The 21,460-nt window shown below is 42.5% G+C and overlaps 1 protein-coding gene across 4 annotated transcripts in view; it reads left to right on the plus strand.

Moving 5' to 3' along the window:
- Nucleotides 1-3,460: 3,460 nt before the first annotated feature.
- Nucleotides 3,461-21,460, plus strand: part of ATP9B (ATPase phospholipid transporting 9B (putative)) — a 282,270-nt gene continuing 264,270 nt past the window's right edge. For 2 of the 4 annotated variants that reach the window (XM_037892983.2, XM_037892985.2), the window contains exon 1: nucleotides 3,498-3,675. In XM_037892983.2, coding sequence (XP_037748911.1) covers nucleotides 3,581-3,675 — 95 coding nt within the window. In that variant the 5' untranslated portion in view covers nucleotides 3,498-3,580. Of the gene's footprint in view, nucleotides 3,676-21,460 lie in introns of all 4 variants that reach the window. The other 2 variants (XM_037892984.2, XM_043540007.1) reach the window with 2 other exon arrangements.

The raw sequence follows: 21,460 nt of genomic DNA on the forward strand, positions 1-21,460 counted from the left end.
TACTGTATCAATTTGTTCCAAAATCTCCTCTAATGATACCTCAATCTGGGACAGTTCTTCAGATCTGTCACCTAAAAAGAATGGCTCAGGTTTGGGAATCTCCCTCATATCCTCAGCTGTGAAGACTGATGTAAAGAATTCATTCAGTTTCTCCACAATGGCCTATCATCCTTGAATGCTCCTTTAGCACCTCGATCATCCAGTGGCCGCACTGGTTGTTTAGCAGGCTTCCTGCTTCTGATGCACTTAAAAAAAAAATTGCTATTACTTTTTGAGTCTTTGGCTAACTATTCCTCAAATTCTTTTTTTGCCCTCCTAATTGTATTTTTACGTCATTTGCTAGTGTTTATGCTCCTTTCTATTTTCCTCATTAGGATTTAACTTCCACTTTTTAAAGGATGCCTTTTTGCCTTTCACTGCTTCTTTTACTTTGTTTTTTAGTCATGGTGGCTCTTTTTTGGTTCTCTTACTATGTTTTTTAATTTGGGGTATACATTTAAGTTGAGCCTCTATTATGGTGTACTTTAAAAGTTTCCACGCAGCGTGCAGAGATTTCATTTTTGGCACTGTACCCTTTAATTTCTGTTTAACTAACCTCCTCATTTGTGTGTAATTCCCCCTTCTGAAATTAAATGCTACAGTGCTGGGCCGCTGTGGTGTTTTTCCTGCCACATATTAAATTTAATTATTTATTATTTAGGGATATTAAATTTAATTATATTATGGTCACTATTACCAAGCGGTCCAGCTATATTCACCTCTTGGACCAGATCCTGTGGTCCACTTAGGACTAGATCAAGAATCGCCTCTCCTCTGGTGGGTTCCAAGAAGCAGTCATTTAAGGTGTCAAGAAACTTTATCTCTGCATCCCGTCCTGAGGTAACACGTACCCAGTGAATATGGGGATAATTGAAATCCCCCATTATTATTATTGAGTTTTTTATTTTAATAGCCTCTCTAATCTCCCTGAGCATTTCACAGTCACTATCACCATCCTGGTCAGGTGGTTGGTCATATATTCCTACTCCTATATTCTTATTAGAGCATGGAATTACTATCCATAGAGATTCTACAGTACAGTTTGATTATTTACGATTTTTACTTCATTTGATTTTATGCCTTTTTTCACATATAATGCCACTCCCCCACCAGCACAAGCTGTTCTGTCCTTCCGATATATTTTGTACCCTGGTATTACTGTATCCCATTGATTATCCTCATTCCACCAAGTTTCTGTGATGCCTATTATATCAATATCCTCATTTAATATGAGGCACTCTAGTTCACCCATTTTATTATTTAGACTTCTAGCACTGGTATATAAACACTTTAAAAACTTGTCTCCTTTTAGCTGTCTGTCATTACACAATGTAATTGAAGGGGACACTTTTGATTTGACTGTTTCTGATCAGACCCTGCCTGTATTTTTCATTTTCCATCCTCTCGTCCTCACTAGGACATAGAGATTCTCTATTAACAGATCCTCCCCTAAGGTATGTCTGAACCATGTGCTCCTCCTCACCTGTCGGCTTTCCCCCAGTCCTTAGTTTAAAATCTGCTCTACGACCTTTTTAATGTTAAGTGCCAGCAATCTGGTTCCATTTTGGTTTCGGTGGAGCCCATCCTTGCTGTACAGGCTCCCCCTTTCCCAAAAGTTTCCCCAGTTCCTAATAAATCTAAACCCCTCCTCCCTACACCATCCTCTCATCCATGCATTGAGACTCTGCAGCTCTGCCTATCTAACTGCGAGCATCTCAGAGAAAGCTACCATGGAGGTCCTTGACTTCAATCTCTTACTTAGCAGCCTAAATTTGGTCTCCAGGACCTCTCTCCTATCCTTCCCTATGTCATCGGTACCTACATGTACCACAACCACTGGCTCCTCCCCAGTACTACACATAAGTCTATCTAGATGTCTCAAGAGATCCGCAACCTTCGCACCAGGCAGGCAAGTCACCATGTGGTTCTCCCGGTCATCGCAAACCCAGCTATCTAGGTTTCTAATGATTGAATTGCTCATTACTAATACCTGTCTCTAATAGCTGGAGTTCCCTCCCCTAGAGAGGTATCCTCAGTGCAAGAGGATACCACCACATCATCTGGAAGGAGGGTCCCAACTATGGGATTATTTCCCTCTGCGATAGTTAGGTGTTCTCCTTTCCTGGGACTTTTATCCTCCTCAACAGTACAGAGGCCGTCAGACTGGGGGTGGGACTGTTCTACTGGTCTTCCTCAGCTCCTCCACTTCAGCCACTCTGGTCTCCAAAGTCCGTACACGGTCTGTGAGGGCCAGGAGCTCCTTGCACCAAATGCACACATACGCCACCTGCCCATAGGGCAGGTAATCATACATGCCACATTAGGTGCAACAAACTGGGTAGCCCCCACTCTGTTGCTGGACTCCTGCCTGTATTCTCTTTTTACTCCTGCAGCTGGTTCCTTTGTACCATCAGAATCTTCTTAGCATATGCACAAGTGCTCAGGTGGCCAGGATTCATCACCAAATTTGATCCACCAGTTTTTGATCTGCTGATTGGATCATTAGCTTCTCTGGCCTTGGCACAACAAAATCCTCTAGCCCCACACAGACAAGGACTGCAAAGATTACTAAAAAGCAAAGATTCTTCAAAATGTATGCTTTTTACTTTTGCTTTTCTGTCTGAATGGTGACAAGACGACTTGCTTGTTTCTATTGTTTCATTTTCCCATTCTCATATAGTCCACGACCCTGCTTTGGTGGGGTTGCAGCTACTCTGTAGTAGGAGGTGTAAATGTAGACAAAGAATATTTCACTACCTCTTGAAGATTTGGCATAGGAGTATTTTAAGCATCTGTAACTTTTTCCCAACCAAAAATTAATCCAGATTTTAAAGCCAGCAGGAGCTAAGGTGAATGTGAACTCTCTCAGCATCACCAGGGCAGAGCTCCCACTAACCATTCCTCAGCTCTCTAGGCCGAGGGCTCATGCACTTTGGACGGGAATTCAGTCCCGAGAGAAGGGCAGGGAATCAAGGCATACACGCACTGTGCTGCCTGCTACAGGCCCCTCACCTCCTGCGGGTACAGCTCCAGCTCCCCGTCTTCACTGGCACAACAAGGTCAATTCGTATTTTTAAAGTGAAAACACAAAAAGAGCGAAATTACCAAAGACGAATAAACTCAGGCTCCCCGTCCCTGCACCCCTCAGCCACCACCTCATGCACAGTCCCCTCCCCACGCAACACTGCAGCCCCGCAGTCAGCCTCTATCCAGCCCTCTGCCTTTCCTCCCTCCCATGCGCACCGCCACAAATCCCTGCGTTAGCCTTTCCACCCCGTCCCCGCAGGACACCCCCATCCCACCCGCACGCGCTGGGAACTGGAGAAGGAGCGCGGGACCGCGCGCGATTTACGGGCAAGGGGGTGGGGCAGCCGCGGAAGCCCCGCCCACTTGTTTATATGCCAGCCGCGCCTAGCACCGCCCCTTCTATCAGCTGCGGGTGACGTCAGGTGTCTCCGGCAGTCCCTCGCGCGTGGTGTTTGCGCGGCAGGGTGACGTCGGGTGACGGTTCACGGACGGGAGCCGGTTCCGGGCAGGCAAGATGGCGGACCACATCCCGCTGCACCCGGTGCCACGCAGCACCCAGCGGCGAGCGGCCTATTACACCAGCGTCCCCGCCGCGCAGAGGCACAACCGGTACTGGCTGGGGCTGGGACGGGGGCGGGGCGTGGAAGGGAACCCCTGAGCTCCGTGGCGATGGGATGGGAGGGGCCCCGGCCTGGCGAGACCCGCCCCACCTCGCAGGCTCCTCCACGGGGCCGGGATCCCCTCTCTCCGCTCCGTGTGGGGCGGGGTGAAGCGTGGGGGTGGGTGGCAGTCCCGGGCACTGCCAGGTCTCCCATCGGCTGGGGGAGGGGAGGAGTCTCCCTGCTGGCCTGGGGGTGGGGGGGTGAGGGTTTCAGGGGAGCTGTGTGTGAGGTCACTGCTCCAGTTCTCAGCGCGGCTGGGGGGTCGAGTCGGAGCGGTTCCGAGGGAGGAGAGGGCGAGGGACGCCTCAGGTGTCCTGTAAGCCTAGTGTAAGGGGCTGTGGAGAGGAGTCTCAGTCCTGTCGCTCCTGTGTTTGACAAAGGAGGCTTTGTCTGCCCCATCATCTATAGGCAGTGTCATTATTCCCACAGTAAGTTGGTCCATTTGTCCTGTTTTCTGTTGATCTGCACAGCGGTCAGGGGAGATTGTGAAGCCATGAAGTTTGGCATGAGGGTTAGGAAGCTGTTGTGGTATCTAAAGTGTGATCTAACTTTCATTTAAAAAAAGTTGATAACTAGGTGTTTGGTTTTAAATGTGAACGTTGGTTACTATCATCATCAACAGTGGCACAGAGAGCCTATTTTCATTGCCTGAGCTGAAAAATTAAAAAAAAAAAAAGAACAAGTAGCATAAATAGTGCAAAGTAAATAAGATTGTAAAGAAGTCTGTTTCGCTAATCTAACACGCAATGTATACATAATGCTTTTTTTGTCTTAACCATGTACCTTTACTATTTTTACATAGCAATTCAAAGAGCCTTACATTGTAGTGTGAGCTGCAGAGAAGGTGGCTTTAATCTTGCATTCCCCTGTGCATGTGCTCAGTTTTATGTGACATCGATGAAATTGCTCATTTGCACAAAACTTAGCACATGCTTAAGTGTTTGCAGGATCAGGGCATACTTGTGTTATTTTTACTTAAAATAAAGACAGAAATATTTATTAAAACATGATGGAGCACTGTGTCATGGCTGGTTCAGGAATGTGGCTTCTCTTCCCTGCTCTGCCCCTGACTTGCATTGTGACCTTCAGCAAGTCAGGAAGGGCTTGTCTTTGTGGCATAATTAACTTGAGTTAGAACTCGATTGTTGTTCCAAATTTGAGTCCTGTCCATGCATGACACATCTTAGTTTGAATGTGGTAGTGCTTTTTAACTTGAGTTGGCTAACCTGTAGAGGTATGTCTACACAGCATCTGAAATCAGACCTCACAGCCCAGGTAGACATGCTCATGCTAATTGGGCCTGAGCTAGCATAATAAAAATAGCAGTGTGGATGCTATGGTTTGAGCTGGAGTTTAGGCTCTCAAGCCCACCTGACCCCTTGGGCTTGAGAGTCTGAGTTCCATCCTGAGCTGCAATGTCCACACTGCTATTTTTAGCATGCTAGCTCAAGCCCTGCTAATGTGAGTCTGTCTGCCTGGTTAGGAGGCTTGCTCCTAGCTGCAGTGTAGATATACGTTTGGAATATAGAGTATATCTTGAGTTAACACAACTTGTCAGTTACTAACACAATCACTCTTTTTTGAGTGTTATTTTGCAGTGTGGCTGTTCTAATTCGAGCTTGGTTTATTTTATAGGAATGTAGATAACTCAGTGAAGATACAGTGTTGCTCTTAGGACTTGATGAACAAAAAAGGTTTTATTTAACTTATTAGGACCTGAACTCAGTCACTTATGACAGGTTTCAGAGTAGCAGCCATGTTAGTCTGTATCCGCAAGAAGAACAGGAGTATTTGTGGCACCTTAGAGACTAACAAATTTATTAGAGCATAAGCTTTCGTGAGCTACAGCTCACTTCATCGGATGCATTCAGTGGAAAATACAGTGGGGAGATTAATATACACAGAGAACATGAAACAATGGGTGTTACCATACTCACTGTAATGAGAGTGATCAGGTGAGCTATTACCAGCAGGAGAGCGGGGGGTGGGGGGGGGGGGGGGAAGGAAGGAAAGGGAACCTTTTGTAGTGATAATCAAGGTGGGCCATTTCCAGCAGTTGACAAGAACCTGTGAGGAACAATGTGTGTGTGTGGGGGGGGGATAAACATGGGGAAATAGTTTTACTTTGTGTAATGACACATCCACTCCCAGTCTCTATTCAAGCCTAAGTGAATTGTATCCAGTTTGCAAATTAATTCCAATTCAGCAGTCTTTCGTTGGAGTCTGTTTTTGAAGTTTTTTTGTTGAAGAATGGTCACTTTTAGATCTGTAATTGAGTGACCAAAGAGATTGAAGTGTTCTCCAACTGGTTTTTGAATGTTATAATTCTTGACTTGGTGGCTGAACTTTGTGACTTTGTCCTCACCCATAACTATTTCACATTTGGGGACAATGTATACCTTCAAATCAGCGGCACTGCTATGGGTACCCGCATGGCCTCACAGTATGCCAACATTTTTATGGCTGACTTAGAACAACGCTTCCTCAGCTCTCGTCCCCAAATGCCCCTACTCTACTTGCGCTACATTGATGACATCTTCATCATCTGGACCCATGGAAAAGAAGCCCTTGAGGAATTCCACCATGATTTCAACAATTTCCATCCCTCCATCAACCTCAGCCTGGACCAGTCCACACAAGAGATCCACTTCCTGGACACAACAGTGCTAGTAAGCCATGGTCACATAAACACCACCCTGTACCGGAAACCTACTGACCGTTATGCTTACCTACATGCCTCCAGCTTTCACCCAGACCACACCACACGATCCATTGTCTACAGCCAAGCTCTACGATACAACGGCATTTGCTCCAACCCCTCAGACAGAGACAAACACCTACAAGATCTCTATCAAGCCTTCTTACAACTACAATACCCACCTGGGGAAGTGAAGAAACAGATTGACAGAGCCAGAAGAGTACCCAAAAGTCACCTACTATAGGACAGGCCCAACAAAGAAAAGAACAGAACGCCACTAGCCATCACCTTCAGCCCCCAACTAAAACCTCTCCAACGCATCCTCAAGGATCTACAACCTATCCTGAAGGACGACCCATCACTCTCTCAGATCTTGGGAGACAGGCCAGTCCTTGCTTACAGACAGCCCCCCAACCTGAAGCAAATACTCACCAGCAACCACACAACAAAACCACTAACCCAGGAACCTATCCTTGCAACAAAGCCCCTTGCCAACTGTGTCCACATATCTATTCAGGGGATACCATCATAGGGCCTAATCACATCAGCCACGCTATCAGAGGCTCATTCACCTGCACATCCAACAATGTGGTATATGCCATCATGTGCCGGCAATGCCCCTCTTCCATGTACATTGGTCAAACTGGACAGTCTCTACGTAAAAGAATAAATGGACGCAAATCAGACGTCAAGAATTATAACATTCAAAAACCAGTCGGAGAACACTTCAATCTCTCTGGTCACTCGATTACAGATCTAAAAGTGACCATTCTTCATCAAAAAAACTTCAGAAACAGACTCCAACGAGAGACTGCTGAATTGGAATTAATTTGCAAACTGGATACAATTCACTTAGGTTTGAATAGAGACTGGGAGTGGATGTGTCATTACACAAAGTAAAACTATTTCTCCATGTTTATTCCCCCTTCCACCCCCTCACTGTTTCTCAGACGTTCTTGTCAACTGCTGGAAATGGCCTACCTTGGTTATCGCTACAAGAGTTCCCCCCCCCCAACCCGCTCCCCTGCTGGTAATAGCTCATCTTAAGTGATCACTTTGGTTACAGTGTATATGGTAACACCCATTGTTTCATGTTCTCTGTGTATATTAATCTCCCCACTGTATTTTCCACTGAATGCATCCGATGAAGTGAGCTGTAGCTCACGAAAGCTTATGCTCTAATAAATTTGTTAGTGTCTAAGGTGCCACAAATACTCCTGTTCTTTCAGTCACTTACGATTCTGTATATATTCTGGAGCAGTTCGTGACACAGTACCTAAATGTAGCAGGGAGCTGCTGCTTTTACCTTGCTTTGTGTGTTGCAGTCATCGTCTTTTGTACTGTAGGAGAAAAAACATTGGTCTTAGCAATGTTTGAAGACCCTAAGGAATTGGCGTAAATTAAATTGATATAAGGTACTTCTCAAACTGAAGTAACTTATACACAAGAGGATTACACAAACTTAACTAATTTCTAGACCACACAATTTCCTTGTGTAAACAAGGCATTAGTCCTTCACTTTAAAACAGATACTAAAGAGTTTTAGTTTTTCCCAAAACTGAATACAGGATCAGAGCTTTTCTGCTATTGGAAGGAAGTGGTTTGGCAGGGCAAATTGAGAATATCAGTTAATGACCTTAAAGAAGCTATCTTAAAGGGGCTGCAAAGAAGTTTAAATTTTCAGTTTGCCGTACAGGACTGGGTATATCTATACTACAACTTTGGAGGGCAGACTTATGGATATCCAAATGAGGTGGAATTGGACAGTGCCAGGAAGGTGAGTTTTCTCAGACTCCCATTTTTCCTGGCATGCGGGTAATCATTTCAGCTATTAATTTTTATATCCTTCCTCTTTTTATGGCAGGTTTGGGAAGGGGATGGTGGCAGCTCAGGAGTAGAAGTAATTGAACCACAGAATTTCAATTTTACAGGAAATTTTGACGTTTTGAAATTTCTCAGAAAAGGTACATTTCCCACATTGTGTGTCTGAAAGGAAGTATGCTGATTGAAATTGACTGATTCTGTTAAGTTTCACTGTGACCCACCACTAAATACCAAGTGAAATTGCCCAGTTGGGTCAATTTCATTGCTGCCCTTCCCTCATAGGCTCAGCGAAACTGACAAAGAATCAGGTCAAGTTCAGTCAGCAGCTGCTGAGTCTTCCAGGGTTTGTGGCTCTGGGGCAGTCCACTATGCAGAATGCTCTGGAGTTGAGGACCCCCAGGCTTTCAAACTCCTAAGGCACCTGACTCCCCAGGCTGTGGGAATCAGGCAGCTTGGGTGTCTGGAAGTCCTATGTATCCCTGGCCCTAGTCTGCATGGTGAGGCTGCCCCACAGCCATGGACTGTGGAAGCCCTGGGATCCCTGGCACCAGGACACACCATATGGTGTAGCTACCCTGTAGTTGTGGACTTTGGATGCCTGTTCCAGGATTCCAGTTCCGGTGGCATGGAGCCTGGAAGCCCTGGTAGGGGTGCAGTGCTGTTAATCACCTCCGGCTACACAAGACTGTGGCTCTGGATGGTTTTGGAGCAATGATGTTCCCCAACTGCGGTCCCTGGTGCCAAGGGATTCCAAGCCCTGGAGCTGTTCTCATGGAGTGGCTGTCCTGGAGCTCTGTGTCCTGGGATTGCCAGCTCCAGGGTTGTTTGTTTGGTAGAAGCCCCAAGAAGCTCCTGCGAAATCCCTGTTTCTCAGAATATTCCTGACCAGATCTGTTCCGGAGCAGGCTCCAGGTGATCAGGAAAGAGACTACCGGAAAGTATTTCCTCTTGGGCTCCAAAACCAATCCATATCTCTCCCTCTGCATGTGACCATTGAAGACGTGGTCAAACTGAAATGGAAATGCCCTGAAAATCCAAAGGCTTAGCTAAAATGCTTGGACTTTCCATAACCCCTACAAAAGTCAAGCAGATTCACCTAAAATGAATGTGACCTTAATTCACCAATTTGGCCTGGTCTATACTACACGTTCAACTGTCATTCTGCAACTGCTGAGCCTGTAGTTGAAACTCTCCTTGTTGCAGTTGCTGGTGTACAGCTTCATGAGCCATGGGAGCACGGGGTGGGCTTGGTTTTTCCAAGATCACTTTTGGCATGTCAACATTCCCAATGGTAATCGACTGATTGGGAAAGAAAGTCCCTGCTTGCAACTTTCTGAACAGTCCTGCGTTCTTAAAGATGTGTGTGTCATGCACCTTCCCTGACCAGCCCACACTGATGTTGGTAAAGCATCCCTAGTGATCCACCAGCACTTGCATTATCAGGAAAAGTAGTCCTTTCTGTTGACGTAGTCTGTGGCAAGGTGGTCTGGTGCTAGAATAGGGATGTGTGTGCCATGTATTGTAGTTCAGAAACTCCAGTGCTGCAGAACCAACCACTAAGTCCTGCATATTTCTTCTCTGCATCTTTAAAACCTGAAGTATTATAAAAAAAAAAAAAAGTCTGACTCACTTTTTAGTGGAAAGAAAGATAAAGTATAGGATTGAATTGGCAGAATCTATTTCTTGTTTTCTGTTTGTCAAGGTAGTTTAGCTATACAATTCTGTAGTATTGTCAGCTGACTCACATATCCTTATTTTGGTTGGAAATTCGTACGACTGAGTGAAAAATAAGCAAAGGCCATCATGTTCATTGTTTTGAGGGGATGGGAGAAACTATAATAGATAGATACTGTTCACTCTCTCTCTCTCTCTTGCTCAACTACAACTATTCTTAGAAAGCCAAGACTGCTGAGAAATACTGTATTTCTTAGACCAAGCTTATGCAATAAACTTGCATCTGCATAACTGTCACTCAGGATGTGAAAAATGTACACTTGAGCAATGTAGTTGTACTGACCTAACCGCTGGTGTAGACAGCGCTATATCAATGGGACAGCTTCTCCTGTCAACATAGTCCACCTCCGTGAAAGGGGGTAGTTAAGTAACCAATGAGAGAAGCTCTACTGTCAGTGTAGTAGCATCTTCACTGAAGCGCTATGGCAGTGCAAGTGCACCAGTATTTTAAGTGTAGATCTGCCATTAGGGTGCTTATCCATGCCTGTTTGGTTTGACAAGTGGTGACAAAACTGTTCAGAATAGAAAGATGATAAAACCATAAATGTTTAACTTTTGTTCATATACATTGAATTGTTAATCTACTACTCAGTCAGCAGGAACAGAGTTTTTTGGGGGAGAGAGACAGTAAATGCATCTAGCTTTTATTTAACAGCTTTTTAAAGCAGATCTTAGTGTTAAGCGAAGAAATATTTAAAATCCCAATGCTCCCTGTAAATTACATTATGAAAGCTGAAGCTTTATACAAGACAGTTTTCTTTAAAAATATTTAGTGATCTTCAGTTTGTGGAAATAAAGGTAAATAAGCACCTAATGTTCTGCAGGAAAACATATACTGATTGTAATCTGAACCAAAAATTTCACAGGAGTTTGAATACCTCATTCATAATTACCTTGATTTCACATTACAATCACTTGTTTTTTGTTCAGATTCTGTGAACATCAGAAAATAAGAATGGCCAGGCTGGGTCAGACCAATGGTCCATCTAGTCCAGTATCCAGTCTTCTAGCAGTGGCCAGTGCCAGGTGCTTCAAAGGAAATGAACAGAACAGGGCAGTTCTCAAATGATCCATTCTGTTGTCCAGTTCCAGCTTCTGGCAGTCAGAAGTTTAGGGACACCAAGAGCATGGGGTTGCATCTCTGATCATCTTGGCTAATAGCCAATGATGGACCTGTCCTTCATGAATTTATCTAATTCTTTTTTGAACCAAGTTATAGTTTTGGCCTTCACAACATCCCCTTGGCAATGAGTTCCACAGATTGACTGTGCATTGTTTGAAGAAGTACTCCCTTTTGTTTGTTTTAAACCTGCTGCCTATTAATTTCATTGGGTGACCTCTGCTTTGTGTGTTATGTGAAGGGGTAAATAACAATGACCTTTTCACTTTCTACACACCATTCATGATTTTATAAACCTGTATCATATCTCCCCTTAGTTGTCTCTCCTAAACTGAGTAGTCCATTATTTTTAAATCTTCCCTCATGTGGAAGCAGTTACATCCCTCTAATAATTTTGATGCCCTTTTCTGTACCTCTTCCAATTCTAATACTCAGTATTTATATTATGAGGTGGGGTAACCAGAACTACAAGCAGTATTCAACATGTCTGCATAGATTTACATAGTGGCGTTATGATATTTTCTGACTTACTGTCTATCCCTTTCCTAATGGTTCCTAACATTCTATTAGCTTTTTGACTGCTGCTGCACATTGAGTGGATGTTTTTTAGAGAACTATCCATGGTGATTTCAAGATTCCTTTCTTGAGTGGAGAAAGTTTGTAGCACTGGTCTTCAGATACAACAGGCAGCAGTATCGTTCCTCATCTTCATCTTTGTATTTCAGCCAGAGGTGTCCTTACCAACAGGAACAATCTCATTGTCGACAACAGAGGAGAAAGAGGTTTTAGCTTCATCCTCAAAATAGACACAATTTCGTCTTCTACTCCAGGCTTTAGACCACAGTTTTGTCATGAGACATGAGAGCTACAAACCAATCTTAGATCAATCTACTTCCTCCCCCACCTTTGGAGATCAATTCTATTATTTCAGCAATTGGAATACCATCATCACAGACAAGTGGATCCTAGAAATAATGTACGAAGGTTATTCAATACAGTGCAACTTCATTCCTCCCCCAACCCCTGTCCCTTCTCTGCCCTCTCATGAAAACTTACTAAGAATAAAAGTTTGCTTTTTATTGGAAGCAGAGGCCATCAAGAAAGCACCAGAGATATTCAGAGGAAAGGGATTTTACTCTAGATACTTTCTGATCCCAAAAGAAGAGGAAGGTCTGCAAACTATTTGGGACTTGTAAAAGCTCAACTCTTTCATCAGAGAGGTCAGTTTCCTGAATTTCTCTTACATCTGTAATTCCCTCCATGTCTACTCAAGATTGATTTGGACCTCTTGATGTGAAAAATGCATATTTCCATGTACCTATCATACCTTCACATACTGGCCAGGGAGGATCACTACGCGTCCTCCCCTTTGGCCTTTCTATCACCTCTCATGTTTTTACAAACGGCCTCTCGGACATGGCAGAACATCTGAAGAGACAGGATATTTACATTTACTTCTGTTTGGATGACTTCATCACCGGAGTCTCTGACCATCAGCATGGACTGCACATGTTCACTTTTGAGAAATTGGGACTTGGAAGAAATCACACCTTCTTACACAGAGAGTCCCTTTTGTTGGTATGATTCTGTATTCCCAAGCAGGAAGAGCCTTCCTTCCAGAGGAAAGATTCTTCAAGATTCCGTCTGCCATTCTCAAATTTCAAGAGAATCCCTGCCACTTCTGTTCTTCCTCAGGCTGATGGGTCTCATGGCCTTGACATCATATGTAATCTTATATACTCATCTCAGAATGAGAGCTCTACAGTGGTTGGCTGACAAAACATTGTCTGCCAAATTTAGACATAGTTGAAGCTAACTCTCCCAAAATTGCTCCTATCCCTGTGGTGGACATGAAACTACAACATCCTGAAGGGAGTGGCATTCAGTTCTCCACAACTGTCACTTCATATGTGCCCAGCCTGGGATGGAAAACTCACTTCAACAACCTAACCAACTCATGGTCATTGGAAACACTTTGACTGTGTCTACACTGCCACTTCCAATGCTAAAACTTTAGTCATTCAGGGGTGTGAAAAAACACCCCCTAATCAACAAAAGTTTTAGAGCTGAAAAGCGCCAGTTTAGACAGCACTTTATTGCCGGGAGCCGTGCTCCTGGCGATAAAGCTGCCACCACTTGTTCGGGGTATTTTTTAATCAGTGGGAGAGCTCTCCCTTGGCGATTAAAGCATGTCTACACTGCCCAGGCAGCGCTGCTGCGGCTGTGCTGTAAAGGGGGCAGTGTAGACTTTTCCTTATAAAAACAACTACATATGAATGTATTCAAATTGAGGGTAATCCATCTGGCTCTCAAATAGTTTCTTCCTCATTTACATGACAAAATAGTCCAAGTGGTTACTGACAATGCAAGAGTTATGTTTGATGTGAACAAACAGGAAGGGGGTCATTCCATACAACCCGCAAGGAAGCTGAGGAAATATGGGACTGATGCACCTATGGCAATATTTTTCCCTATTGCTGAACATCTGGCAGTCAAAACAACCATCTAACAGATCAACTCAGCAGGGACCCCCACCCCCACGTCCCCCAAAAAGCTATATGAATGGTCTCTAAACACATCAGTGACAGAAGATGCTTTTGCACTCTACTTCTAGACGACTTGAGATCTTTTTTAAATTCCCACCGAAGGTGGTAAGTGACTTCCATCTTAACCAGTTCATCAGTCTACCGGTATTCTTTGCAAATCTCATGTGCACTTGGGTTAGTCAAAACTCTGCATGTAAGATGCTAAAAGGGCATTAACGTTATATTTAAATGGGACTAAAGACATTAGGAAGTCCCCCAACTACCTTTCTTGAATAAATAATAGTAAGGGTCAGGCTATTTCATCACAAAACTTGTTCAAATGGGTTAGACTATGTATTGAAGAGTGCTACAAACTAGTCACATTCCACTAGGGCTAAGGCAGCTTCTGTGGCAAGAATATAGTATATACTCAGTTAGATCTGCAGTGCTATTACATGGACCCCACATTCACTAAAAATTATTCATGATTTAACATCTGGAGCAATGTGAAATTCTAGTAGCAATTCAATTTACTCAGTCTTATTGGTGGAACACTGTTAAAATTCACCTTAATGGCATTTGTAGTAATAATGTGCCGTGTTGATTCATGTACAGTAATGGAAAGAGCTATTACTTTCCATTTTATTGCATTGGCTGACTAATACGTGATATGTTATATTATGTAATGAAAAATTCTGTTGTGATATGAATGCATAAGGGAGCAGAGTTAAAGTTAATGTGGGAACTTCAACTCTGAATTCCTGATTTTTGTGAGAATAAACTCTTAAGTTTAATAAGGTACTGATGGTTTCTATTTAAAAGAACATTAAAGGTGGAGAAGAGTGAAATGCCACCAAGACTGCAGGAAGAGGCTATACAGGAGAGAAAATAACTTGGTTGTAGCCTGGTATAAAAAAGATGCTTGTTGTACAGATTCCTTTCTGCATTCTCACTTTCCACCCACCCATCCTCCCCACAGGATCATAGAGCCCGGTTGGAGCCCAGAAGTCTACACAGCAATGAATCAGCCCTGAAGCCCAAGCCCCAAGTTCTACTTTAGTTCTGTCCCCTGGAGGGTGCATTCTGTTAATCTTGCCTAGTATTACCTGTGAAGTCCGAGGCAGAACTAGGGATAAACACTTAGTCCTGCCTTGAGTGCAGGGGACTGGACTAGATGACCTCTTCAGGTCTCTTCCAGTTCTAAGATTCTATGATGACTCTATGATAAAGTGTGTCTTTCCTGGGACTCAATTTAATGCCATAAACACAAGAGCCCATTCTCTTCTTGCAGCCTTCTAACTTACTCATTGTCCATACAGTGCACAGAATGAGGCCGGGGGTCTTGAAATGCAATTATATACGATCAGGTCATCATCATCATCTTTGCAAATCTCATGTGCACTTGGGTTAGTCAAAACTCCGTATGTACAATGCACCTTAAGTGACATGTGACCAGGGTTCATCACCAGATTTGGTCCGCTGGTTGGATCATTAGCTTCCCCAGTCTGTGCTGGGTACTGACGGGGTACGATGTGAACGCTGATCCATGCCCCCCAGTCATATAAGACGACCATCATAATGTATATGCACAAGGGTGGAATGTTAATACTGGTATTTCCTAAGTTTTGAGTGCTTGAGGATTTTGCAAATGTAGCATTCTTTTAATGTGTTGTGTGTGTATATGCATAGCTTTTTTTTTTTAAAAAGCAAGTTGATAGACCAGATTTCATCAAGTGGAATTTACACTCCTTCCCCACCTGGGGTCATACCAGCAAGGTTGGTTGAAACTGAGGGCCTTTAGATCTACAACACTAACCTCTGTGACTTGAACTAAAGTAGCTGGTAGCTTATGTATGCTGTTATGCTTCATGTGCAGTAGCTGCTAAATGGGGATGCAACACGTTTTATACTACTACTTATTAAATATCAGAGGCTATTGGGAACCAGGAATATTGGTTTCTCTTCCTGGTGTGGCAGGAGTGTCTAGTGGTTAGACAGCATAGCTGAATGCATAGATTTGGCATGTTTATTTTGAAAGGCAGTGTGGTTAAATGGATGAAACTTGGATCTGTCATATTAGAGACCTGGGGCCACTTTCTAGTCCCTACTAAAACCTCTTCATGCAACTTCTGTGGTATACAGGAACTGTAAAATGGACAGAACTGCCCCCAGGAGAATTCCCACAGTTCAGTGGCATTATAGGACTGGTGTACGTAACCCTTCACTGCTACCCCTTGCAGTTCCTGGTGTTGGGGTGTGTCAGTGGTAGAAGAGACTTGTCAGGGACAGGAGGAGGACTGGCCATAACACACAGTGCTTTGAAAATTCTGGGCTGAGAAGAAGCCTGTTAGCAGTCATAAAAGGTTACCTAAATTAGAGCAGATAATGGGTTTTGGATGTTTTTCTAAAAGATATGCTCTAGGAATTATTTTGGGACAATTCTATGGTCCGTATTATACAGGAGGTTAGACTAGATAATTACTATGATCCCTTCTGGCCTTGGAATCTATTAATCTAATTTAGACTGGGAGCAGCCCAGATTCTAGGACAGACAAACATGGCTTAAAGCTACCTTTTCTTCTCATCTACTACACCAGTCTTCTGAGAGTCACTGCATAGACTGTGGTCCCTGGGTTCTATTCCCAGTATTTCATAAGTGACTTTGTGCAACCTCTTAGGTATCAAATCTATAAAATGGAGGGGAATTATATTTGTCATCCTTCAAAGATAGAGGGTGTGGTAGCTTTCTCAGGAATGAGGTGATGAAGTGCACAGAATATTATCAGTCAGTAGAAGAGAGAAGTGTGGAACTACTGGTTTTTCCTGGTGCCCTGATGACGTGTTCCGATTTTACTGACTGTCAGTTCATGGAAACTGCACCTATATTTCCCCTCTATGGTCCAGCAAGGGCACCTACTTTCAGACTTCTGACTCCCCAGCCATCACCTCTCGTGGGTGGAGACATCTTCCTTCCTGACCAGGGTATTCCCAGACTGCACAGTTCCTTGTCTAAGCTGTTATTCCCTAGCAAAGTCAAATTGCCTAAACAGGCCTGCTCTGATTTTCTCCTCAGCTATAAACAGTGTAACTGCCACAGCTATTTAGTTACAACAGAGCTCTTTCTAAGCAAGCACATTTATTTTTAAGGTAAAGAAAACATTACAGAGAAAACATTAAAACAAAAAAAGAACCTACCTACATTCTAATATTACTAGAGGTCATCCCCCAATTCCAGAAAGAGTTCTGGCCAGTTAAGCAACTTTCGTACTCCAGCCAAGCGGGTTTTCATTGGTTACTGCTTTGGCTCGGAACAAGCATACCCATGAAGCTAAGAGTCACTTTAATCTAGTGTGAGTGGTTTTGATCTGTCTTCATGTAATCGGCAAACAAAATGTCCACTCCTCCTTGTAAAGTTTCAAAGACTAAGTTCTTGCATACCTGGAGGAGCTGATATTTATGTTAGTCTCCCTAGAGACTTCCTGGAGAACCCACTAAACTTGAAAAAGCTTACATAGTTTCAGAAAATCCTCATGACATTTCCCAGGGTTTTACATTAGTCAGGTCTCCTCCCAGATGTTACCATGCCACAATAATACAAATTACTGGCATTTTTTAATACAATGAACTCCTAAAATACTTAAAATTCAGTAAGGGTTAACTTAATTCAGTAGATTTTCTCCAGAATATTGCAGGAAATTGCCATATCTGTCACACTGGCAGTGTTCACCTGACCAGCTAAATTCTTTGCTCTTTAGTTGCTAAAAAGCTTTTCAGTTTGTTGTTGAAAACAGACGTTTCCTGTGGAAATTCCTATTTTGACTGACTAATAAAAACCTGTAAAAAATGATACGATCACTTTTTCTATACATAATGTCATGCCAGCTTTTATGGTGTATTATTTCAGGCCCCGTAGTGGGAGGAAGAGATAAAAAAGCATGTATCTTGTTCTTTGAGCCTGTAGGGAACAAGAGATTTTAGAGGCAGTGTGTGTATCTATGGGAGGGATTGATGCATGGTCCGCATCAGTTTCTCCTATCCTTTTCTATTCCGCTGCATAAATACAGTATTAATGTGCTGCAAAGGAATCTTGTCCATTTCACTTCAGCCAACATGTTAGTGCAATGTAAGGATGGGGATGTAAAAAATAAGGATGAGGGGAAGATCTCAGCTTCTTAGAGATTCAGCAGATGCTCTGAAATAGGTTATAAGTATCTTCTTTTAAAGAAAAATCTGTATCATGATACCACTCGATATGTCAATAAATATCTTCAGAGATGGGAAAATGAGTTGTACACTTGTAGGTGTGATAGTAGGTGAACAGCAGTTTGTTTTTAACACACTTTTGACATGGTTATGCAAACTGATTACTCATGACATAAAACAAAACCAAAGCCCTAAAAATATATAGTTTTGCTAAGCACACAGTTGATTCTTTGACTGCATATCCTCAGAGAAGTGCTTCTCACCTCTTCCTCCCCATGAAATATGGCTAATTATAGTGGATTTTGGCCTGTGTGCAGTATGGTCATTGGACTTTGGATTTAAGGGAATTTACTCTGTAAACTTATCGGGGAGCAGGACTGTCTTTTACTGTACATTTGTAAAGTGCGCAACACTATGCTCCTGTACTACTTGTGGCTTCTAGGCGCTCCCATAATACGAATGATGATAAGGGAGTGGTGTTGAGGGATGTGCTAACCCACTCCTCCTCTGTGTTTTTTTTGGCCTTTTTCTTCTTGCAAGTTGAGTTGATGCTGTCTGTGAGCAAACTGTGCAGCTGTGATTGTCCCCAGAAAGCTGCGACTCTCTTCCTTGGGTTAGGACCTATAGCAGTTTTGGGGAAGGGGTGGAATTTACCAAAGGGATGTATGGCCTGTTTCCTCCCTGTTTATATTGAACTACATTTTGCTTCATATAATCTTTTATTTCACGATTGATTCAAAGAAAGGACTGTGGATTTTTGTATGTAGATATGATTTCAGTAGTAGATGTAATATGCAATTGAAACGTAATGTGCTCGCTAAAAGCAATAATTTGCTTAAAAAATCAGTATGAGCCATCAAAGTTGGAAGGATATATAGATATAGGCAATGCAGAGAAACAGGTGTAATTTTCATACTAGATGTTTATATTAAAAGTTAATTTAAAAGTATTTATTGTACTGTTTCCTTTCACTTAAATCTATTTCAATGATACTCCTTACAGTAGTAAGGTTTTGTTGAAAGTTGTTTAATATTAATGTTCTTTTTTCCTTAGGAAGCCATATTTTTGTCAAGATACTTTTCTATATCTGGTTTAGTAGCATCTGTACTGTGAGTTTTGATGTCTTACATTCTGTCTTCTTTGTTCATGGTGCTTTCAGTTCTTCTCTATTTTAATAAAAGTTTCTAGGATTATACTTAATTGGTTTGTCACTCAAGGAGAATCAGAGCTTTAGGCAATTAAGTGTGCAAGAAACTAGATAACAAAGAAATAGAGATTTTTCTCCTTATGTTGGCTATGAAAAATCCATTATTCATCATCTTATTGTTTCTAAATACTGAAGTAAAATTTTCTAACACAATAAGAAAATTCCTTTTGAAATGGAATAAATTGCTTGCCAGTTCAAAGGCTGCATTTTGAAATCAAGGTTACTAAACATGATGCAATGAAGCTGAATATTTAAAAGTGCAAAGCTAGCTAGAACTGATTTTTTTAAAGAAAATATTTACTTGTAATATGATGATATAATACTTTCTTAATAAAAAAGTAAGTATGATTAAGCATCAGTTTTTTCTGTAAATATTACCACATTCACAAGAGCAGCTTTGATTTCTAGTTGTGCATGTACGTGTATTTCTTATTCTGACAAGATTGGGCTCTCACGCATAATTCTCTTTGGTTAATTCTTTCCTGTGAGATTTTCTCACTGAAGGAAAAATCAAAGAAGAAAATATACAACACAATGTGGTCAGATAAACATTTAGAGTTTGGAAAAATAATAAAGAAATCCTTTAAAACCATCATACACAGAATATTTTAGGATGTATCCTGACTGAGATTAACCTTTGTTCTTCATTTCATATATGAGCTGATCTTATATGAAAATAGTTGCCTGCCTGACAGGTTATTCGTAATGTTGTATGCAATATTGTTGTAGCCTTTTCAGTCCCAGGATATTAGAGAGACAAGGCAGGTCAGGTAATATTTTTTTATTGGACCAGCTTCTGTTGGTGAGAGAGAGACGCTTTCGAGCTTAGGCTGTGTCTACACTATGCACCTTTTAGCGACACAGCCGTGCTGCTAAAAGGCGCTAAGTGTAGCCGCTACTTGTCGGCAGGAGAGAGCTCTCTTGACAGCAAAAAAGTTCCACCCTCAGTGAGCTCTCCAGTATTCAAGGAGTGGCATTATGAGATTATCTCTTTTGTAATGGTTCCAAACATCCTGTTAGCTTTTTTGACTGCTGCTGCACATTGAGCAGATATTTTCAGAGAACTATCCATGATGACTCCAAGATTCCTTTTTTGAGTAGTAATAGCTAATTTTGACCCCATCGTTTTGTGTGTATAGTTGGGATTATGTTTTCAAATGTGCATTACTTTGCATTTATCAATATTGAATTTCATTTGCCATTTTGTTGGCCAGTCATTTAACTGTGGGATCTTTGTAACTCTTCACAGTGAGCTTTGGGCTTAACTATTTTGAGTAATGTAGTATCGTCTGCAAACTTTACCTCCTCATTGTTTTATGCCTTTCCTGGATCATTTATGAATATGTTGAACAGTATAGATCCTTGGGAGATATTGTGATATACCACTTTCCATTGTGAAAACTGATAATTTATTTCTACCTTTTGTTTCCTATCTTTTAACTGGTTATCGACCCATGAGAGGACCTTTCCTCTCGTCCCAGGTGTGCTTACTTTCATAGAATCATAGAATATCAGGGTTGGAAGGGACCTCAGGAGGTCATCTAGTCCAACCCCCTGCTCAAAGCAGGACAAATCCCCAATTAAATCATCCCAGCCAGGGCTTTGTCAAGCCTGACCTTAAAAACTTCTAAGGAAGGAGAGGTTTCAGAGTAACAGCTGTGTTAGTCTGTATTCGCAAAAAGAAAAGGAGTACTTGTGGCACCGTCTCTAAGGTGCCACAAGTACTCCTTTTCTTTTTAAGGAAGGAGATTCCACCACCTCCCTAGGTGTAACGCATTCCAGTGTTTCACCACCCTCCTAGTGAAAAAGTTTTTCCTAATATCCAACCTAAATCTCCCCCACTGCAACTTGAGACCATTACTCCTTGTCCTGTCATCTGCTACCACTGAGAATAGTCTAGATCCATCCTCTTTGGAACCACCTTTCAGGTAGTTGAAAGCAGCTATCAAATCTCCCCTCATTCTTCTCTTCTGTAGACTAAACAATCCCAGTTCCCTCAGCCTCTCCTCGTAAGTCATGTGTTCCAGTTCCCTAATCATTTTTGTTACCCTCCGCTGGACTCTCTCCAATTTTTCCACATCCTTCTTGTAGTGTGGGGCCCAAAACTGGACATAGTACTCCAGATGAGGCCTCACCAATGTCGAATAGAGGGGAACGATCACGTTCCTCGATCTGCTGGCAATGCCCCTACTTATACATCCCAAAATTCCATTGGCCTTCTTGGCAACAAGGGCACGCTGTTGACTCATATCCAGGTTCTCATCCACTGTAACCCCTAGTCCTTTTCTGCAGAACTGCTGCCTAGCCATTCGGTCCCTAGTCTGTAGCGGTGCATGGGATTCTTCCATCCTAAGTGCATGACTCTGCACTTGGCCTTGTTGAACCTCATCAGATTTCTTTTGGCCCAATCCTCCAATTTGT

This window comes from Chelonia mydas, chromosome 2, assembly GCF_015237465.2.
Source record: "Chelonia mydas isolate rCheMyd1 chromosome 2, rCheMyd1.pri.v2, whole genome shotgun sequence".
NCBI lineage: Eukaryota > Metazoa > Chordata > Testudines > Cheloniidae > Chelonia > Chelonia mydas.